General features: G+C 43.0%; 1 protein-coding gene across 2 annotated transcripts in view; it reads right to left on the bottom strand.

Annotated features, from left to right (window-relative positions):
- Nucleotides 1-23,342, bottom strand: part of st6gal1 (ST6 beta-galactosamide alpha-2,6-sialyltranferase 1) — a 123,359-nt gene that overhangs the window by 4,616 nt on the left and 95,401 nt on the right. For both annotated transcript variants that reach the window (XM_071337451.1, XM_071337450.1), the window contains exons 7-8: nucleotides 22,417-22,518; nucleotides 9,155-9,329 (exon numbers count right to left, since the gene is read on the bottom strand). In XM_071337451.1, coding sequence (XP_071193552.1) covers nucleotides 9,155-9,329; nucleotides 22,417-22,518 — 277 coding nt within the window. The remainder of the gene's footprint in view (nucleotides 1-9,154; nucleotides 9,330-22,416; nucleotides 22,519-23,342) is intronic.

Below are 23,342 nucleotides of genomic sequence, written 5' to 3'. Positions count from 1 at the left end.
CTGATGGGCCATCCTGAAAAAACATCACTTTGAAGATGTGGACTGAGACAAGGTGGGAGAGTAAAGTTAAGAGTGTCGAGCCACTGAGGTATCAGGCAGCAGCAGTGAGAGGCACTGATTGAGGTGAGGGATCAAACCATAGACCCTGTGATAAAGATTGAGGCCCAGTCCTTGTCAGAGGAGGTAGGATCATACCGCTTCAGCATCTGTACAGTGGTGTGGTATGACATCTTGAGCCAGATCCAACATGTGAGCAAGCTGATGCCGTCTCCCAGTATGCATGTGGATGTTGCAGTCAGTCTTCTCAGAAAGACAGAGAGAGGTCTCAGCAGCTACAGGGCAACAGGCTTTATGACTGCACAAACGTCAGCCAAGGATATTTGCGAGGGTATTAATGTAGAGGCCGTTCTACAACAAAAAAGGCTGAGGTCCACAAAGTGGCACTTTTCATATGAATCATTTGATGAGCCTTTGAGTGATGCCCTGAAGAAGCTGGAGGTGACATTTTTCAATGTTGTTGTAGATGCAGCAACCTCAGCCCTTCAGGAAAGATTTTCCACATTGGAAAATGTGGGAGAGAAGTTTGGAGTGCTGTCAACCTTCCAAAGTCTCTCAAATGAGGAGCTGATAGGACAATGTGAGGCCCTTAGTATGACACTGCACTATAAAGAACACTCAGACTTGGACGGCAGAAAGCTTGCACAGGAACTGAAGAACTTGCCTGACTTGCCATCGAAGACCATGACCCTGCTTGAGCTGCTGATATTTATGCACGAAAGGGAGCTCTCAGAAATGTATCCAAATTTGTGCTCTCAGAATTTGTCTAACTCTTCCAGTGACCGTAGTTGAAGCAGAGAGGAGCTTATCAAAGCTGAAGCTCATCAAATCCTGCCTGAGGTCCACCATGCCACAGGAACGCCTTAATGGCCTTGCTGTCATCAGTATTAACCATGCAATTGCTGGGCAGATTTCTTATGATGTAATTGATGACTTTGTAACAAGGAAGGCAAGAACAGTCAGGGTTTAGATGGCAGTTGTGCAATTTAGTTTGTGTATTTCTTGTTTGAAGTGCAATAGTGTAATAATCAGGTTATCTTCTTTATTCTATTTTTGTATTTGTTGTCACGCTGGTATAAAGGGATCGGGAGACAGGCGCAGGAATGCGTAATATGTTTTTTTATTATTACTCAAATTACAGCGTGCCATGTAAAGTCATGGGGACGAAGACCAAACAAACACATATACAAAACACTGTTGAAACCCAAACAAAAGAGCGAGGAGTACCTCGAATAAATAACACATGCGCACAATGATTAACACACGGGACAAGACCCGTAATCATCTGCACAATCCACAAGGGCACGGAAGCCAAAACACACAGCACAGGCACTCACACGACCAACGGACATAGTAACAATAATCGACAAGACAATGGTGAACCAAGGGCACACTTATACAATTACTAATCACTGGGAATAGGGGCCAGGTGTGCGTAGTGAAAGTTCCGGGATCCGTGACATTTGTGTGATATAGGATTTGTGCAATTTATTTTTATTTGTGTGTTTTTTGTTAGCATTAGGGTAATAGTGTAATAATTAGATTCTCTTTTTATTTGTATTTATATACTAAAATTTGTTTCTATTCATCTTTGTTACTTATTTTTGATATATATGAGTCTTATTCTTGTATATATTTTTATATTTAAATAGTTTTAAATGTTATGATTATGTAATTGTGTTGTTCCAAATATCTGAATAAAAATTACAGTTAGTGCAGAATGGTGCGGAAAGGGAGGGTTCGCCCAGGGAGCCATACAAGCGAGAACCTCCACTGCACCTGTATTTGGGGAGTTTCTCCCATTCTCCCAGATCCTCTCAAGCTCTGTCAGGATGGATGGGGCTGCACAGCTATTTCCAGGTCTCTCCAGAGATAGATCGGGTTCAAGTCCGGACTCTGGCTGGGCTTCTCAAGGACATTCAGAGACTTGTCCCGAAGCCACTCGCGTGTTGTCTTGACTGTGTGCTTAGGGTCGTTGTCCTGTTGGAAGGTGAACCTTCGCTCCAGCTCTGGAGCAGATTTTCATCAAGGATCTCTCTGTGCTCTGTGATCTCTCGTTCATCTATCCCTCGATCCTGACTAGTCTCCCAGTCCCTGCTGCTGAAAAACATCCACACAGCATGATGTTGCCACCATCATGCTTCACTGTAGGGATGGTGCCAGGTTTCATCCAGATGTGACATTTGGCATTCAGGACAGAGTTCAAACTTGGTTTCATCAGACCAGAGAATCTTGTTTCTCATGCTCACCACTCTATAGAGCTGCTGCCTCTGCTGTCTGACAAAAATCACTATTTTAGTAGTCCTTAAAAGTAAATAAGACATACTCTTATTTTCAGGTTGAGATGGCTCTCAAAGCAACTGCTCTCTATCCCTCTCAATCACACCGTCTTCTGTCTATTCACGACACTCGAAGAAGGCGACGCTATAGAGGCCGGAGTGCGGGATACCTAATGAGACTAAACTGGATGAGCTCCGTTCGAGACTATCCTATCAACGGGATCTGAAGAACTGTAATATCCTATGTTTCTTCGAGTCGTTGCTGAACAAGGCCAATTTAAATCTAGCTGTTACTTTTATACATCAGCAGGACAGAACGGCTGCATAGGGGAACGTTAGAGGAGGGGGTGTGTCACAAGGATCTCAAAGTTCCTGATTCCTGCTTACAAGCAAAAGCTAAAGCAGGAAGTACCAGTGACTCGCTCAATACGGAAGTGGTCAGATGAAGCGGATGCCAAGCTACAGGACTGTTTCGCTAGCACAGACTGGAAAATGTTTCCGAGATTCATCGGATGGCATTGAAGAGTTTACCACATCAGTCACCGGCTTCATTAATAAGTGCATCGACCATGTCTTCACCACAGTGACCGTACATACAATTGAAGTCGGAAGTTTACAAACACCTTAGCCAAATACATTTAAACTCATTTTTTCACAATTCCTGACATTTAATCCTAGTAAAAATCCCTGTCTAAGGTCAGTTAGGATCACCACTATATTTTAAGAATGTGAAATGTCAGAATAATAGTAGAGAGTGACTTATTTCAGCTTTTATTTATTTCATCACATTCCCAGTGGGTCAGGAGTTTACATACATTCAATTAGTATTTGGTAGCATTGCCTTCACATTGTTTAACTTGGGTCAAACATTTTTGGTAGCCTTCTACAAGCTTCACACAATAATTTGGGTGAATTTTGGCCCATTCCTCCTGACAGAGCTGGTGTAACTGAGTCAGGTTTGTAGGCCTCCTTGCTCGCACACGCTTCTTCAGTTCTGCCCACACATGTTCTATAGGATTGAGGTCAGGGCTTTGTGATGGCCACTCCAATACCTTGATTTTGTTGTCCTTAATAACTTCTCACGAGTCACCAACCCTGATCCGGTAGCACCCCCCACCCCCCACCCCACTGAGTAGCATAGCTAGCATAGCGTCACAAGTAACTTGTAGCATCTAAATATCATTAAATCACAAGTCTAAGACACCAGATGAAAGATACAGGTCTTGTGAATAAAGCCACCATTTCAGATTTTTAAAATGTTTTACAGGGAAGACACAATATGTAAATCTATTAGCTAACCACGTTAGCAAAGGACACGATATTTTTACTCCCAACAGCTTTTTCCTGCGTCAGTAGCTATCACTAATTCGACTAAATAAAAAAATATATAGCCACTAACCAAGAAACAACTTCATAAGATGACAGTCTGATAACATATTTATGGTATAGCATAGTTTTTTTTTTGAAAAATGTGCATTTTTCAGGTATAAATCACAGTTCTACATTGCAGCTGCAATCTGAAATAGTGCTGACCCAGCCAGAACAATTACAGAGACCAACGTCATATAATGAATTACTCATCTTAAAACATTTCAGAAAAATACACAGCGTACAGATATTGAAAGCCCAACATCTGGTGAATCCAAACAATATTTCAGATTTATGAAATGTTTTATAACGAAAACAAAATGTAGCGCTAAATTAGCATAGCTATACCAGGCAGATTCGGCTAGGCGCCCACGGCCAGTTCACATGCACAACAGATATGATATAACATCGTAAATTGGGTCTTACTATGGCTGATCTTTCATCAGAATGTTGATCAAAGTGTCCTTTGTCAAGATGAGTCGTTGGTTCCGTTCAGAATTGTTCCTTTCCCACTCCATTTAGCACAGGTACCGGTCGAGTGGCACGGATCTCTCAAACGTAAATAAATTCAGACAACGGAACACCACAAAACTTCCGAAAAAATTCAAATAATCTGATTAAACTATATTGAAAAAACATACATTACGATGATCTGGTCACATGTATCAAACAAACTTCGAGACGGAGATAGTTTTCATCCATAATGGCCGCACAACAGAAGACAATCGCAGCTACAAGTCGCACGATTTAGACAACCGGAAGTTGTCGGTCACGCCAAAGAATTAGCTCTCATTTCACGTCAGTCCCAGATAAACAAGATATTTTTCCTCTGACGTCCTCTTGACACCCAGAGGAAGGCCAATGAGGTGTGTTTCGGGTCATAGGGGGCACGACCATATATAGGCAGAGCGTTGAAGCTGGCATACACATCTTGCTTTTTTCTTCTTGGTCATGGAAAGTGCTGTCAAATGACTTCTGTATCACTCAGAGACAAAATTGAAACGGTTTTAGAAACTAGAGATTGTTTTCTTTCCAATGGTATTATTTATATGCATATAGTAAGAGCAATAATTGAATAAGAGGCAGTTTAATCTGTAGAGCAAATTATGCTAATGGGAAAATAGCACCCCCTGTATTCTCAAGAAGTTAATCCATTTTGCTACAACTTTGGAAGTATGCTTGGGGTCATTGTCTATTTGGAAGACCCATTTGCGACCAAGCTTTAACTTCCTGACTGATGTCTTGAGATGTTGCTTCAATATATCCACATAACTTTCCTGCCTCATGAAGCCATCTATTTTGTGAAGTGCACCAGTCCCTCCTGCAGCAAAGCACCCCCACAACATGATGCTGCCACCCCCATGCTTCACGGTTGGGATGGTGTTCTTCGGCTTGCAAGCCTCCCCCTTTTTCCTCCAAACATAAAGATGGTCATTATGGCCAAACAGTTCTATTTTTGTTTCAGCAGACCAGAGGAAATTTCTCCAAAAAGAATGATCTTTGTCCCCATGTGCAGTTGCAAACCATAGTCTGGCATTTTTTATGGCGGTTTTGGGGCAGTGGCTTCTTCCTTGCTGAGTGGCTTTTCAGGTTGTATCGATATAGGACTTGTTTTACTGTGGATATAGATACTTTTGTACCTGTTTCCTCTAGCATCTTCACAGGATCCTTTGCTGTTGTTCTGGGATTGATTTGCACTTTTCGGATCAAAGTACGTTCATCTCTAGGACACAGAACACGTCTCCTTCCTGAGCGGTATGACATCTGCGGGGTCGCATGGTGTTTATACTTGCGTACTATTGTTTGTACAGATGAACGTGGTACCGTCAGGTGTTTGGAAATTGCTCCCAAGGATGACCCTACTTGTGGAGGTCTGCAACATTTTGATTTTCCCATGATGTCAAGCAAAGAGGCACTGAGTTTGAAGGTATGCCTTGAAATACATCCACAGGTACACCTCGAATTGACTCAAATTATGTCAATTAGCCTATCAGAAGCTTCTAAAGCCATGACATCATTTTCTGGATTTTCCAAGTTGCTTAAAGGCACAGTCAACTTAGTGTATGTAAACTTCTGACCCACTGGAATTGTGATACAGTTAATTATAAGTGAAATAATCAGTCTATAAACAATTGTTGGAAAAATTACAGAGCACTTTTCAGCATTTGCTGTAAGATCGATGAGAAACTCCATATTGCAAATGTACGGTCCCTTACTAAACGTCCGCAAATGTTTGTAAAATTTGCCGACGGCGGCGGGCCGTGCAAAGGAACCACATCTTTCGGGAAGTCATCGAACGAAGTCTCTCGGACATATAAACATTTATAAAATGTTCAAATTTTGGTCATTTTTCCGCTCTCCCGGTAAATTCCACCAGATGGCGAATGGAATCTTATTGCAAATGTACAAAACATCACCAATCACGACATGGCCATTTCTTCTAAACGGAAAAGACTTCAAAGACGAAACTTGGTGAGCATAGGTTTGGACTAATGTGCTGTTAGCCCCGAAAAAGATGGTATCGAGGCCTCAACGCTTTTTGAATTAAGGCCATTTTTCTGTGATTAAAGGTCAAAAACGAAAATAGAGCTCGATACTTCCTATAGAAGTACTTGAACCTACGGTGTCAGGAAAAAAAGAACCAGCCATTTATCTATCGTAATTAAGAGAAATCGTACAATGTACAATTGGTGATGCTCAAAGAAATGGGTTTCCCCCCCCCAAAAAAAGTTACTGATCCAGATGCGGTGTGTTCAGACAAATGCGTTAAGGTGGGTTTCGGAGCTCTGCCAGATTTCTGTGATTTTCTGAAATCACACACACACTCATTCAACCCTCTGTAAATCAGTTAGTTCTTAACGTAAAGACTTAAAACTCAATTTTCTGTAAGAGCCTACCCCAAGGAGGATATGTATTCACTTTCAGCTTCCTGTGTCAACCGGAAGTGCCTTACATAGGGGCTGTTTCGAAGGGTTAAAAATGTTAGATCTTTCCAAAACTTCATGTGTGTGATTAGGCAACCCTCATGAACTGTAAATTAGTCATGTCTCCCAACAGATTTCCAAGAAAAACTCACACACACACACACACAGCAAGGACAAAGTGACACAGTGTGGGGCTTAGACACACAGAGATTGCAATAGTTACCTTAATTCGAACTATCAAAGAACCGTTAGACCTAGAGCTCTGAAACTTTAGAAACCTGCTCTAGAGCTCAAGTTGATAGGGCGTGGTGAGTTATGTGGCTCTAGAAGGTTCTCAGACCGAGAAACAGCCTCGTATATTTGCAATAACTTCAATTCAATTTGACAATCACGAAAATGATGACATTTAGAAAAGTCCCAGAGTCGCAAAATTAGGTGCATTGAAACCGCCTTGGCCCATAGCCCAACTCCAATGTTTCTGTCCGATGGCTCATTCAAGGACCCCGTAGCAACGCCCAGAAAAAGTAGATTTCAGCACCAATTAAGGTCATTGCTCGGGCACCGAATGACACATCGAGCCAAAACTCGGGATTCGGGGTCGTCTCACATAGGCCTACACATAATGTCAGAACTGGACCCGCAGCTAGAACGTAACTACGTGTTTTACATTTTTATTATGGTTTAAACTGAAGGCGCTGTGAATTTTGGGCCTGCTCTGAAATATGTGATAGTTGGCTTCTAAACGAGTTGGAAAAAGTGGGTGTGGTGTCAGTTTGTATCAGTTTGGTGTCAGAATGATATCTAATTGACTGATGGACGGTGACTTGCTGACTTTTGTACATTTGCAATATGTTTAAACAGTGATAGACCATCACCAAATTGACATTCTGAAATCAACACCAACGAGCGATGGAGAGAAACCAGAATCACTGCCTGGCCATCCCGAGTTCATCGGGCCAGTCAATTTCGCATTCCTGCAGTTTTTTTGAGCATGTCAAATCCATGGTAAATGCCCATTGAAACATATTGCAAATGGACAGCCGGGCGCCTGGTGATTGGAACGGGTAACCAGGAGCACATTTTTAAATGGTTTTAAATTATTGGTTTAAAACCAAGAATGAGATGAGACTGAAAGTTGAGACTGAAATAAGGTGACGATTAATATTGACTGCTATTGATGTAAAATATTACTAGGTCTTTAAGAGTTTATTCGGAAGATAACTGCTCTATAAAAATTATTTCGTGGTGCCCCGACTTTCTAGTTAATTACATTTACATGATTAGCTCAATCAGGTAATATTAATTACAGAGAAAGGATTTTATAGAAAGCATGTCATGTCACTTAATCCGGCATAGCCAAAGACACGACACCATCATCCCAGACACCCTGGACCCACTCCAATTCGCATACCGCCCCAACAGATCCATAGATGACGCAATCTCTATTGCACCCACACTGCCATTTCCCACCTGGACAAAAGGCACACCGACGTGAGAATGCTGTTCATTGAATACACCTCAGCGTTCAATACCATTGTGCCCTCCAAGCTCATCACTAAGCTAAGGATGCTGGACTTCCTGACAGGACGCCCCCAGGTAATGAGGGTAGGCAACAGCACTTCCGACACGCTGACCCTCAACACGGGAGCCCCTCAGGGTGCGTGTTTAGTCCCCTTCTGTACTCCCTGTTCACCCACGACTGTGTGGCCATGCACTCCATCACTATCATTAAGTTTGCAGACGTCACGACGGCCTGATCACCGATGAAGATGAGACAGCTTACAGGGAGCAAGTCAGAGACCAGGCAGTGTGGTTCCAGGACAACAACCTCTCGCTCAACGTCAGCAGGACTAAGGAGCTAATCGTGGACTACATGAAACGGAGGGCCGAGCACTCCCCCATCCACATTGATGGGTCTGTTGTGGAACAAGGTCGAGAGCATCAAGTTCCTCAGTGTCCACATCACTAAGAAAGTATCATGTTCCACACACTTCCCATCAGGAGGCTGAAAAAAGATTTGAGCCTAAAAATCTCTAGCCACCCAAGTCATAGACTGTTCTTTCTACTTCCGGATGGCAAGCAGTACCGATGCACCTCGTCTGGAACCAACAGGACCCTGAACAGCTTCTACCCCCAAGCTATAAAACTGCTAAATAGTTAATTAAAAAGTTAACCAAAAGCTACCCAGAATATCTGCATAGACCCTTGTTGCACTAATCTCTTTTGACTCATCACATACGCTGCTGTTACTGTTCATTAGTTATCCCTTTGCCTAGTCACTTTATCCCTACCTACCTCAATTACCTCATATCCCTGCACTTTGACTCGGTACTGGTACCCCGTATATATTTTTCTCTCTGCAATGTTTGGAAGGGCCCATCAGTAAGCAGTCTACACCTGTTGTTTATGAAGCATGTGACAAATACAATTTGATATGATTTGATAGACTATTGAGTTCTACCCCTGATCTGCCTTGATCTCTATAATGGTAAACAAAAGGTTAGTAGAATTCACTGTATAGTTTACCCAGCAGTCCAGAGGAGGGCGGGTTCTTCTGGATAGGCTCGGCCATGTTGTCCTGGATTCGCTGCCAGAGCTGCCACTCAAAGCTGGGGTGCAGGATGTAGAAGGGCTGGAGGGGGTGGAGCCTCCTGTACCGCTGGTACTGGGCGAAGATGGGGTAGTCAGTCTTGTTGTACCACTGAGAAAGGGCAGTGGGTGGGGATAAGGGAGATAGAAGAGAGAGGAATGGAGGGGTGGGGAGGAGAGGAGATGAGAAAGCAAAAGGGATCAAGTGGAGAAGAGAAGAAGAGGTTTTTGTGTTGGTACTTTCTGCCATGTTGTTTAAATTGAATATTCAACAACATCTACCGCTGCCTAGTTAGGATTCGGCACTCTCACTGTCACAGGCAGGTTCCATTCCCAGTCAGGGAACTACTCTTTTACGCATTATATTATACTGTGTACACACTACGCTGTATTCTGTTCAAGTAAACATAGATATATTTCCCCCCCCCCCTTTATTTAACTAGGCAAGTCAGTTAAGAACAAATAATTTTTTACAATGATGGTCTAGGAACCCTTTTTCAGGGGCAGAACAACATATGTTTTACCTTGTCTGCTCAGGGATTCGATCTAGCGACCTTTCGGTACTGGCCCAACGCTCTACACACTAGGCTACCTGTTGCCCCTAATTTGATATTCATATTAGTTTTTCACATTAATTTTTCACACACCTTAGGACACACATTTATTTCTTTGGATGTGAAAAGTGGTAGTAACATTGTAAACAAAATGGTGGACTCATTTATTGAACCTTTATTTAAGCAGGAAGTCATCCTGAGTCGACGGTCTCTTTCACAGATAAGCCCTGCATGATACGGAGGACCAAAGCTGCCGTAATTAGAATGAAATGAATAAATAGATAAATGCACACAAATAAATAAAAACATGAATAAGTAAATAAATCCACACAAATAGATTTTAAAAAACAAATAAACACATAAATAGATAAACAATGATTTAAATAATGAATCCCACTTTCTTTAATTGTATTCATTTATATTATTTCTTAATTTATTTCTGTAATTCTTCCTCCAATATGATAATGAGGGGGTTCAAGCAAACATATGTGGGTGGTATCTAACAAACCATTGCTAGATCAATGCCATGGCTCATTGATCAATTTCATTTGACTGGGCTGCGTTCAGTATGACAGAACGTGTTCAAAGTTTAAAGGCCATGTCTCACATTAGCACCCCCCAAACAATAATGTGTAGCACATATAGGTGTGTATCAATATGAAATCTCACTTTTGGGATGGAAATTGGAGATAAAATCTATTATATTGTAATGACCTGACTAGTTCATAAAGGAACAATTGTCCAGACAGAGGGTCGAGTTTACGAATTGACGGTTAATTAACCCAACTTCACACAGGCAACTGTTTGGCCGTAGCCCACGCCAAATAAATGGAGGATACCCTATGAAACAACCGTGACCGTCTCTTGTGAAGGCCAGATGTAAAAGATGGCTAAACCTGGTCTTAAATTCCAATGCTCCATCCCCCTGCCCAACCCTGCTCCACGCCACTCCGCCAACCATCAGGATGCCCGGCATCAGAACATTCAAGGCATTCCTGTGATTGGCAGATAGCAGGTTGATTGGCATGGTGAACCCCGAACACTGGGTATTGGTAAGTACAACACAACCAACTAATAGCCTAACACATAACACACAGCTGTCTGTGCTGGTCGCTACACAGCCCCCCCCCATCACAAACAAAGTCGCTGAAGCGACCCGGAGGTCTCCTTTACCTGCGTGGCCGTGATGGTCGCAGATTGTCCAGATGTGAAACAGGGGGCTCCATCCGTGGCCGGGGGCTGCCCCTCTGGGACCCAAAGGATGAAGGCAGGGACATGGGGGACAAGGATGCGGGAACAGGGAATACAGTCCGTGGCTCCGGGGACCCACGCGGTGACACAGGGAGGGAGACTGGGGGAGTGGGCTGTCTGGAGCCTTGTCTGCGACACCTGGGGGTGGGTGCCTGGAGAAAGTCATTGCCAGAGAGGGAAATTGTGGGGGTCCCTGGGGTTTGGGGAGAAGAGGCCCCTCTGTATGGGGCTAACCTGTCCCGGTGAAGTGCCACCTTTCTCCCCCTGGGAGCACCCGGTAAACAACCTCCCCTACCCTCTCCAGGATGCTGCAAGGTCCCACCCAGTGACTGTCCAACTTGGGGCATCTGCCTTTTTTTCCTCAGGGGGCTGTAGACCCAGATCAGCTTCCCAGCCACAAAGTGCCTTCCCCGGGTGTGCACGTAATAGTTCCTCTTCTGCCTCCTATCTGCATTCACCAGCTGCTCTCTGGCGAAGGTGTGGGCTGTCTCCAGGCGGTCCTGGAGTCTCCGGGCATACTCCTGCCCTGGGGGAACATGAGGGCTATCCAGGGGCCGACCAAACGCCATCTCCGCAGGGGTGCGGATCTCTCCCCAGCATGAGGAGGGCAGGCGTGCAGAAGGTGGAGTCTTGGACAGCGGAGCGGCATGCCATGAGGACCATAGGCAGGTGCTTGTCCCAGTCATGCTTGTGTTTGGTAGAGACTATTGTTCCATAGAGGGGTTTTAGGGGAAATAAATCCCTCTCGTCTGAACAGCGCATGCGGTTTGCACCATGCCAGGACAGAATGTATAATTAAAAGGTTGTCTGTGATAGTTTTTATAGATTTCCTGTCCCATTTGTTAAACAATTCTGCCACAGTGTCCTCATTTACCTCAAACTTTTCAATGTTCAACCATGAAGGAGAAGGACCATTGTCAAACCTCTGAGCCAGAAATCTAGACTGTGCAGCCCAGTAGTACATTCTGAAATTGGGGAAGTTTAAGCCCACTTGACCGTAATCAAGGGTCAGTTTGTCCAGGCTACCTCTAGGGGTTTGACGTGCCAGACAAACCGTCTGGTCAGCTTGTCGACAGAGGAAAATAATGTTACGGGCACAGGGATGGGGAGAGATTGAAACAAATATAGAAATCTGGGCAGGACATTCATTTTAATTACATTGATTATACCCAGTAGAGTGAGAGGTAAGTCCATCCATTTACACAGGTTACCCTCCACCTTTTGCAACAAGCTGGCCAGATTGAGTTTATAGAGGTTGTTCAGGTTACCATCCACCATTATGCCCAACTATTTTACATTTACATTTAAGTCATTTAGCAGACGCTCTTATCCAGAGCGACTTACAAATTGGAAAGTTCATACATATTCATCCTGGTCCCCCCGTGGGGAATGAACCCACAACCCTGGCGTTGCAAGCGCCATGCTCTACCAACTGAGCCACACGGGACCGGGACCACAACCGACCAAATATGTGAAGCCCATAGGTGACCATCTAAAAGGAAACGTATGCCTAATGTTATGATGGTTAAAGACAGACAACGGTAAGATTTCGCTTTCATCAAAATTGACCTTATATCCAGAGATAGAACTATAACACTGTAATAGGTTCTGTAAGTGAGAGAGGGAAAGTTCTGGGTTAGTTAGAAATAAGATAAGGTCGTCCGCAAAGAGTGATAACTTATGGGTATGGGGGCCCACCTAAAAGCCATGTATGTCAGGGCACGTTCTAATAGCCTCAGTCAGTTCAATGGCGAGGGCAAAGAGGTGGGGATAATTGGGAAACCTTGTCTGTTCCACCTATAAAGAATGAAAGAGGAAGAAGTGATCCCATTGGTAGCAATCCTAGCTTTAGGAGATTTGTAGTGATTTAATCAAATTTACAAACGCGGTGCCTAAACCAAAGCATTTTCGGCGTCGAGGGAGACTGCGACACGAGGTTAGCAAGGTTAATTATATTTAAAAAACTTTGAGTTTATTAGAGGACAATATATTAATTATGAAGCCAGTCTGATCTGGGTTGACCAACAGGGGGAGACATGACTCCAGTCTCTTAGATAGCATCTTGGTGACCAGTTTACAATCTGTATTAAGGACAGAGATTGGTCTATAGGAGGCACACTTTAATGGTTTTTCCCTTTCTTGTGAATTACTGACACTGGAAAACAGTTTTAAGCACCTCTGTAAAGTAGGGTACCAACAGCTCCTTAAATTCTTTATAGAACTCTGGAGGGAAGCCATCCTCCCCAGGGGATTAATTAGAAGGTAAGGATTTAATCGCCTCCAACAATTCAGGGACTGAAGACTGTTTCCTCAGGCACTCTCTGTCTTCCTCTGACCGTCATAGGGAGATCGAGAGAGGAGAGAAAAGAGTCGAGATCTGATAAGATCATCGCTTGATTGGGAGGTATAGAGGTCCTCGTAATATTTCTTAAAAGTATCATTAATTTCAGTAGGGTCGAAAGATATCTCATTAGTAAGAGTTTCTAAAGCATTAATTGTCCTACTACTTTCCTCTGCTTTCAGTTGCCATTCCAATACTTTGTGTGCTTTCTCTCCAAGCTCGTAGTAACGCTGTTTTGATTTAATGATGGCCCTCTCAGCTTGATACGTGTTCAGAGTACTATAGTTCAGGTTCTCTAGCTCAGAGATTTCAGATTCAAGGACATTCAGTTTCGCACTGTGTTTTCTCTTCAACCCTTTAGTATAGGAAACTTTCTGTCCCCTCAGATAGGCTTTCAATGCGTCCCAAAGAATGAAAGTGGAGGGTTTGTTTGTCAAAGTAAAAATATTGATCTGCTCTTTTAATAAATGCACAAAATCCAGGTTGCTTCAGGAGTGTACAATTTAGTCTCCATCTACAGTACTGTGCAAAAGTTTTAGGCAGGTGTAAAGTAATGCTGTAAAGTAAGAGTGCATTCAAAAATAGACATGCTAATAGATTATATTTATCAATTAACTACATGCAAAGTGACTGAACAGAAGAAAATTCTAAATCAAATCTATATTCGGTGTGACCACCCTTTGCCTTCAAAACAGCATCAATCATTGTAGGTACACTTGCACAAAGTCAGGGATTTTATAGGCATATAGTCAGGTGTATGATTAAACAATTATACCAAACAGGTGCTAATCATCATCAATTCACAAGATGGCGTAGCAGTGAAGACGTGTTTTTGTTCGTCCTCTCGTGTACTTTGTATTTTTCTTCTTTTTTGTATATATTTCAATTTTATTTTCACTCTTTTCCATTTTAATTCCATTATACCTTCCGGTAACCTGCCTCACCCAATGTGATACGGAATCGCTATTATTTTTAATTTTAGAACACCAGAAGCTAACAAGCTAATTAGCTACAAGCTATTTAGGCATTGTTAGCCAATGCTAGCGGCTTTTATCTTCTGCACAGATACCAGCCCTGTTTTTAGCCTGGATAATAACCTGTTTTTAGCCTGGATAATACTCGCCAATTTACCAGTATTGGACTGTCTCTCCACTACAACGCCAGTTTCCTGTTTCCTGCCGTAATCCCTGGACCACTACTTCTGATCTTCACAGCTAGCTAGTGGCTAACACCCCTGCCACGAAGCTAGCCGTGAGCCAGGCACATCTCCCGGCGAGCAAACTAAATTCTACAATACCTCTTTCGCCTTCTGGCTTGGATCCTCTGTCGACACGGCGCCCCGCCGCACCACCACGACTGGTCTGCCGACGAATACTCCATCCGCTGTGCCTTCAGCCTTCAACCGGCCTCCATCGGAGCAGACGCTCCCACTAGCCCCGGGCTACTAACTTTAAACGCCGTGTGGCGACTACTCCGCGGCTTCCCTGTTCCATCTACTGCTGCCCCCTGGACACTATGATCACTTGGCTACATAGCTGATGCCTGCTGGACTGTCCATTAATCACGGTACTCCATTCTGTTTATTTTTTATCTGTCGGCCCCAGCCACGAACTCAGGCTCTGGGTGTAGTTAATCCGACACCTCTCTGCGTAGTCATCGCCATTTTACCTGCTGTCGTTGTGTTTGCTGATTAGCTGCTGTTGTCTCACCTGTTGTGTTAGCTAGCTCTCCCAATCAATACCTGCGATTACTTTATGCCTCGCTGTATGTCTCTCTCAAATGTCAATATGCTTTGTATACTGTTGTTCAGGTTAGTTATCATTGTTTTAGTTTACAATGGAGCCCCTAGTTCCACTCTTCATACCTCTGACACCTCCTTTGTCCCACCTCCCACACATGCGGTGACCTCACCCATTAAAACCAGCATGTCCAGAGATACAATCTCTCTTATCATCACCCGGTGCCTGGGATACCTCCGCTGTACCCGCACCCCACCATACCCCTGTCTGCACATTATGCCCTGAATCTATTCTACCACGCCCAGAAATCTGCTCCTTTTATTCTTTGTCCCCAACGATCTAGGCGACCAGTTTTGATAGCCTTTAGCCGCACCCTCATCCTACTCCTCCTCTGTTCCTCGGGTGATGTGGAGGTAAACCCAGGCCCTGCATGTCCCCAGGCACCCTCATTTGTTGACTTCTGTGATCGAAAAAGCCTTGGTTTCATGTCAACATCCCTAAGTTTGTTTTACTCACTGCTTTAGCACACTCTGCCAACCCTGATGTCCTTGCCGTGTCTGAATCCTGGCTTAGGAAGGCCACCCAAAACTCTGAGATTTCCATACCCAACTATAACATTTTCCGTCAAGATAGAATTTGCAAAGGGGGAGGAGTTGCAATCTACTGCAGAGATAGCCTGCAAAGTAATGTCATACTTTCCAGGTCCATTCCCAAACAGTTCGAACTTCTAATTTTAAAAATTAATCTCTCCAGAAATAAGTCTCTCTCTGTTGCCGCCTGCTACCGACCCCCCTCAGCTCCCAGCTGTGCCCTGGACACCATTTGTGAATTGATCGCTCCCATCTAGCTTCAGAGTTTGTTCTGCTAGGTGACCTAAACTGGGATATGCTTAACACCCCGGCAGTCCTACAATCTAAGCTAGATGCCCTCAATCTCACACAAATGATCAAGGAACCCACCAGGTACAACCCTAAATCCGTAAACATGGGCACCCTCATAGACATTATCCTGACCAACTTGCCCTCCAAATACACCTCTGCTGTCTTCAATCAAGATCTCAGCGATCACTGCCTCATTGCCTGTATCCGCTACGGGTCCGCGGTCAAACGACCACCCCTCATCACTGTCAAACGCTCCCTAAAACACTTCTGTGAGCAGGCCTTTCTAATTGACCTGGCCCGGGTATCCTGGAAGGATATTGACCTCATCCCGTCAGTTGAGGATGCCTGGTCATTCTTTAAAAGTAACTTCCTCACCATCTTAGATAAGCATGCCCCGTTCAAAAAACGCAGAACTAAGAACAGATATAGCCCTTGGTTCACTCCAGACCTGACTGCCCTCGACCAGCACAAAAACATCCTGTGGCGGACTGCAATAACATCGAATAGTCCCCGCGATTTGCAACTGTTCAGGGAAGTCAGGAACCACTACACGCAGTCAGTCAGGAAAGCAAAGGCTAGCTTTTTCAAGCAGAAATTTGCATCCTGTAGCTCTAACACCAAAATGTTCTGGGACACTGTAAAGTCCATGGAGTACAAGAGCACCTCCTCCCAGCTGCCCACTGCACTGAGGCTAGGTAACACGGTCACCACCGATAAATCTATGATAATCGAAAACTTCAACAAGCATTTCTCAACGGCTGGCCATGCCTTCCACCTGGCTACTCCAACCTCGGCCAACAGCTCCGCCCCCCCCGCCCTCGCAGCTACTCGCCCAAGCGTCCCCAGCTTCTCCTTTACCCAAATCCAGATAGCAGATGTCCTGAAAGAGCTGCAAAACCTGGACCCATACAAATCAGCTGGGCTTGACAATCTAGACCCTCTATTTCTGAAACTATCCGCCGCCATTGTCGCAACCCCTATTACCAGCCTGTTCAACCTGTCTTTCATATCGTCTGAGATCCCCAAGGATTGGAAAGCTGACGCGGTCATCCCCCTCTTCAAAGGGGGAGACACCCTGGACCCAAACTGTTACAGACCTATATCCATCCTGCCCTGCCTATCTAAGGTCTTCGAAAGCCAAGTTAATAAACAGATCACTGACCATCTCGAATCCCACCGTACCTTCTCCGCTGTGCAATCCAGTTTCTGAGCCAGTCACGGGTGCACCTCAGCAACGCTCAAGGTACTAAACGATATCATAACCGCCATCGATAAAAGACAGTACTGTGCAGCCGTCTTCATCGACCTGGCCAAGGCTTTCGACTCTGTCAATCAGAGAACCATATTCTTATCGGCAGACTCAGTAGCCTCGGTTTTTCTGATGACTGCCTTGCCTGGTTCATCAACTACTTTGCAGACAGAGTTCAGTGTGTCAAATCGGAGGGCATGTTGTCCGGTCCTCTGGCAGTCTCTATGGGGGTACCACAGGGTTCAATTCTCGGGCCGATTCTTTTCTCTGTATATATCAATGATGTTGCTCTTGCTGCGGGCGATTCCCTGATCCACCTCTATGCAGACGACACCATTCTGTATACTTCTGGCCCTTCCTTGGACACTGTGCTATCTAACCTCCAAATGAGCTTCAATGCCATACAACACTCCTTCCGTGGCCTCCAACTGCTCTTAAATGCTAGTAAAACCAAATGCATGCTTTTCAACCGTTCGCTGCCTGCACCCGCCCGCCCGACTAGCATCACCACCCTGGACGGTTCCGACCTAGAATATGTGGACATCTATAAATACCTAGGTGTCTGGCTAGACTGTAAACTCTCCTTCCAGACTCATATTAAACATCTCCAATCCAAAATCAAATCAAGAATCGGCTTTCTATTTCGCAACAAAGCCTCCTTCACTCACGCCGCCAAACTCACCCTAGTAAAACTGACTATCCTACCGATCCTCGACTTCGGAGATGTCATCTACAAAATAGCTACCAATACTCTACTCAGCAAACTAGATGCAGTTTATCATAGTGCCATCTGTTTCGTTACTAAAACACCTTATACTACCCACCACTGCGACCTGTATGTTCTCGTTGGCTGGCCCTCACTTCATATTCGTTGCCAAACCTACTGGCTCCAGGTCATCTATAAGTCTTTGCTAGGTAAAGCCCCGCCTTATCTCAGCTCACTGGTCACCATAGCAGCACCCGTAGCATGCGCTCCAGCAGGTATATTTCACTGGTCACCCCCACAGCCTATTCCTCCTTTGGCCTTCTTCCCTCCCAGCTCTCTGCTGCCAATGACTAGAACGAATTGCAAAAATCACTGAAGCTGGAGACTCATATCTCCCTCACTAACTAAGCACCAGCTGTCAGAGCAGCTCACAGATCATTGCACCTGTACATAGCCCATCCAACTACCTCATCCACATATTGTTATTTATTTTTTTGCTCCTTTGCACCTCAGTATCTCTACTTGCACATTCCGCTTCTGCACATCTATCACTCCAGTGTTTAATTGCTAAATTGCAATTACTTCACCACTACGGCCTATTTATTGCCTTACCTCCCTAATCTTACCTCATTTGCACACACTGTATATAGATTTTCTATTGTGTTATTGACTGTACGTTTGTTTATTCCATGTGTAACTCTGTGCTGTTGTTTGTGTCGCACTGCTTTGCTTCATCTTGGCCAGGTCGCAGTTGTAAATGAGAACTTGTTCTCAACTGATCTACCTGGTTAAATAAAGGTGAAATAAATAAATAAAAATGTCTGAACAAAAGACTCCACTATGCAAGTATCCATTTCAATAGAATGTCAATGCGACAACTGTTGATAGATGTTGGTTGGCTACCTGCAGATTCATCCAGGGTAGTAACGTCATGAGTTGTGATGATGGTTCAGTGTTTAGCTAGTTAGCAAGCTAGCTACATGTCTTAACAAAAGACTCCACTATGCAAGTAACCATTTCGGGTGAGTTTGTAAATTCAGTCTGGCTATCTACTCCGATTTCAGAGCACTCTCGTCTGAGTGTTCCAGAGCGCAGAATAACTGCTAGGGCGAGTAATGTTCAGTGAGCTGTTCTCTCATTTGTGTCTGGAAGTAGCTAGCAAGTTATCTTGGGTGCTTGACTGCTGGTATACATTTTTGTATTATTATTTGTTTAACCTCTCTTGGGTAGGGGGCAGTATTTTGACCTCTTTATGAAAAGCATGCCCAAAGTAAACTGCCTGTTACTCAGTCCCAGAAGCTAGGATATGCATGTAATTGTTAGGATAGAAAACACTCTAAAGTTTCTAAAACTGTTCAAATTATGTCTGTGAGTATAACAGAATTGATATGGCAGGCGAAACCCCGAGGACAACCATCCCCCCACCAAATAATTTCAGCCTACCACTATTTTCAATGGCCATCACTTTTATTATACGGCCAAGTCCTCCCAGAATGCAGTTCCTAGTGCTTCCACTCGATGTCAACAGTTTTTAGAAAGAGTTTCAGGCTGGTTTTTGGAAAAATGAGACAGAAACTGTAGTTTTTCTAGGTGGCTCCCATTTTGGCTGTAAATTTTCCAAGCGCGTGGAAGAGTTCTTTGGTATTTTTCTCTGGTAAAGACAATAACGATTCTCTGTCTTAAATTTTATCGTTTATTTACGTATTAGGGTACCTAAGGTTTGATTATAAACGTTGTTTGACTTGTTTGGAAAAGTTTATTAGTAACGTTTGGGATTAATTTTGTATGCATTTTGATGGAGGGAAACTGGGTGGATTAATGACTGAAGCGCGCCAGCTAAACTGAGTTTTTATGGATATAAAGAAGGACATTATCGAACAAAAGGACAATTTGTGATGTAACAGGGACCTTTTGGAGTGCCAACAGAAGAAGATCAAAGGTAAGGCATTTTTTATATCGCTATTTCTGACTTTCGTGTCGCACCTGCCTGGTTGGAATATTTTCTTCATGTGTTTGTATGCGGGGCGCTGTCCTCAAATAATCACATGGTTTGCTTTCGCCGTAAAGCCTTTTTGATATCTGACACAGCGGCTGGCTTAACAAGAAGTGAAGCTTTATTTTGATGTATTACACTTGTGATTTTATGAAAGTTAAATATTTATAATACTGTAGTTTGAATTTCGCGCTCTGCAATTTCACCGGATGTTGGCCAGGTGGGACGCTACTGTCTACTGTTAATATTATTATGAACAAAACAAAAACAGAAATATGCAAACAAGAGTACATAAAATTAACAGACAGAGGTATTACATATCGAGATGCATTTTCAATTTGTCAAAAAGTTTTCTGGAACGTATTGCTTTTTTTGTTTTTACACTTCTAAATAATATTTCAATTCTATCTTAAAGAATGTGAAGAGCGGTTTGTTCTCTGCCCACATCATTTTATGGATAAATCTGCCATTAAAAATAAACAAATTAACAATGAAAGTTACATCAGGGTCCATATAAATACACATTTGTTATCAATTGCTATTTTGAATCTGTGTATAAAAGATCTTTACAGGGGTGCTTGATTGCTGTTATTAGTACAGAACGCTCGGATCAACCCTTAAAGAGTTGGGTGGGGCTAAAGCTTCAGAGGGTGTGAACGATGCTGAATGGGTGTAGACAAAGAAGGGCTCTCCAGTAGTAGTACCAAAACATTCAAAGGCCATTTTCTCAAAAGTGAGTTTACAAGTTTATCAACTTTCAAAGCAAAATTACTTTCCCATTGTTTCTCAAATGCAGTGTATGATATACCATTTTGTAGCTCTGAGTCTCTATTTTTATCCAAAGTAAATAACACAATTTCAAATTTTGCTACATAAGACCGATTTGAGCCGGTCGGTCACAATTTACAAACCAAGCATTTGTGTTTAGTGAGTCCGCCAGATCAGAGGCAGTAGGGATGACCAGGGATGTTAGTAAATTGGACAATTTTCCTTTCTTGCTAAGCATTCGAAATATAACGAGTACTTTTTGGTGTCAGAGAAAATGTATGGAGTTAAAGGTACATTATCTTCTTTAGGAATGTAGTTGAGTAAAAATGTTCTAAAATATAAATAGTAAAGTACAAATACCCCTAAAAACAACTTAAACTTCTTATGGATCAAATCCCTTTAGCGGGATCGATTTGGCAACATCCCGTGAAATGGCAGAGCACCATATTCAAAAGAAATTACTATAAATATTAAACTTTCATGAAATCACACATGCAATAAACCAAATTAAAGCTACACTTGTTGTTAATCCAGCGGCAGTGTCAGATTTCAAAAAGTCTTTACGGCGAAAGCAAACCGTGCTATTATCTGAGGACAGCACCCCATCAAACAAAGACAGACAATCATAATTCAACCCGCCAGGCGCGACACAAAGATATAATTCATGCCTTACCTTTGACGAGCTTCTTCTGTTGGCACTCCAATATGTCCCATAAACATCGCAAATTGTCATTTTGTTCGATTAATTCCGTCGTTATATTCCCAAAATGTCCATTTATTTGGCGCGGTTCCAACTCACGCTACATGACTACAAAATCTCTCATAAGTTACCTGTAATCTTTGTCCAAACATTTCAAACAACTTTTGTAATACAACTTTAGGTATTCTTTAACAAAAATAATCGATAAAATTTAAGACAGAATCAACTGTGTTCAATACCGGACGAAAACAAAGAAAGCATGTTCCAGGTCACGCGCACCAGTTCATTAGAGTGCACCTGGAGTGACACAGGAAAATAACAGGGCTACTTCTTCATTTCTCTAAAGAAAAACATCAACCAATTTCTAAAGACTGTTGACATCTATTGGAAGCTATAGGAACTGCAAGAACATTTTTATTAAAACGGCCTTGCCATAGAAATCCCATAGAAAACAGATTGACCTCAAAAATAATTTTCCCTGGATGGATTGTGCTCGGGGTTTCGCCTGCCAAATCAGTTATGTTATACTCACAGACATTATTCAAACCGTTTTAGAAACTTTAGAGTGTTTGCTATCCAAATCTACCAATTATATGCATATCCAAGCTTCTGGGCCTGAGTAGCAGGCAGTTTACTTTGGGCACACTTTTCATCTGGACGTGAAAATTGCGCTCCCAAGCCATAAGAAGCATTAACTAGTGCTTTAAAGTATTTTTTACTTAAGTACTTTACACCACTGGGAGATGACGCTATGACCGAAAGGCCGACATCGGTGGATGCGGTGGATTGAGTCCATGCAAAACAACACATTTCTGTTGCTTAAACAGACGGATTTTGACGGGGATTTTTTTATTAAGCTAATTAGATTTCCGCGGGGGCATGGATATCAACTCTAGGGGGTTAATGATCTTAACAGGTCTTGAATAGTTTACTGGTTTTGAAAAGTTTTTACTGGTCTTGAATAGTCTTTACTGGCCTCTAATGATCTCTACTGGTCTTCACTCTCCCCAGTCATACCTGGTTGAGGTCAGCAGAAAAGGGGGAAGGGTCCCAGGCCACCAGCACACCTGTGCTGTACAGAGAGCTGGACAGGAAGCGGTGGTCGTCTGATGCCATCACCTGCAGGACAGGTAACAACACAAAGTTGTATCACCTATTACAGGTAAGAACACAGCTTTATACAACATATTAAGGTAACAGCACAGTTTTACACTTTATATAAATTTACATTTGAGTCATTTAGCAGAAACTCTAATCCAGGGCGACTTACCTTGCATTCGAAAAGTATTCAGACCCATGACTTTTTCCACATTTTGTTAAGTAAGAGCTTTTTTCTAAAATTGATTAAATAAAAAAATGTCCTCAATCTACTCACAATACCTCATAATGACAAAGCGAAAACTTTTTTTTTCTTTTCTTTTTTTTCCTTCTTTTTTTAAATACCTGATTTACATACAGTTGAAGTCGGAAGTTTACATACACTTAGGTTGGAGTCATTAAAACTCATTTTTCAACCACTCCACAAATTTATTTTTAAACTATAGTTTTGGCAAGTCAGTTAGGACATCTACTTTGTGTATGACACAAGTAATTTTCCCAACAGTTGTTTACAGGCAGATTATTTCACTTATAATTCACTGTATCACAATTCCAGTGGGTCAGAAGTTTACATACACGAAATTGACTGTGCCTTTAAGCAGCTTGGAAAATTCCAGAAAATTATGTCATGGCTTTAGAAGCTTCTGGTAGGCTAATTGACATCATTTGAGTCAATTGGAGGTATATCTGTGGATGTATTTCAAGGCCTACCGTCAAACTCAGTGCCTCTTTGCTTGACATCATCGGAAAATCAAAAGAAATCAGCCAAGACCTCAGAGAAAAAACTGTAGACCTCCACAAGTCTGGTTCATCCTTGGGAGCAATTTCCAAAAGCCTGAAGGTAC

Source organism: Salvelinus alpinus, chromosome 13 (genome assembly GCF_045679555.1).
Source record: "Salvelinus alpinus chromosome 13, SLU_Salpinus.1, whole genome shotgun sequence".
Classification (NCBI taxonomy): domain Eukaryota; kingdom Metazoa; phylum Chordata; class Actinopteri; order Salmoniformes; family Salmonidae; genus Salvelinus; species Salvelinus alpinus.
This window is presented reverse-complemented; position numbering and strand designations above follow the sequence as displayed.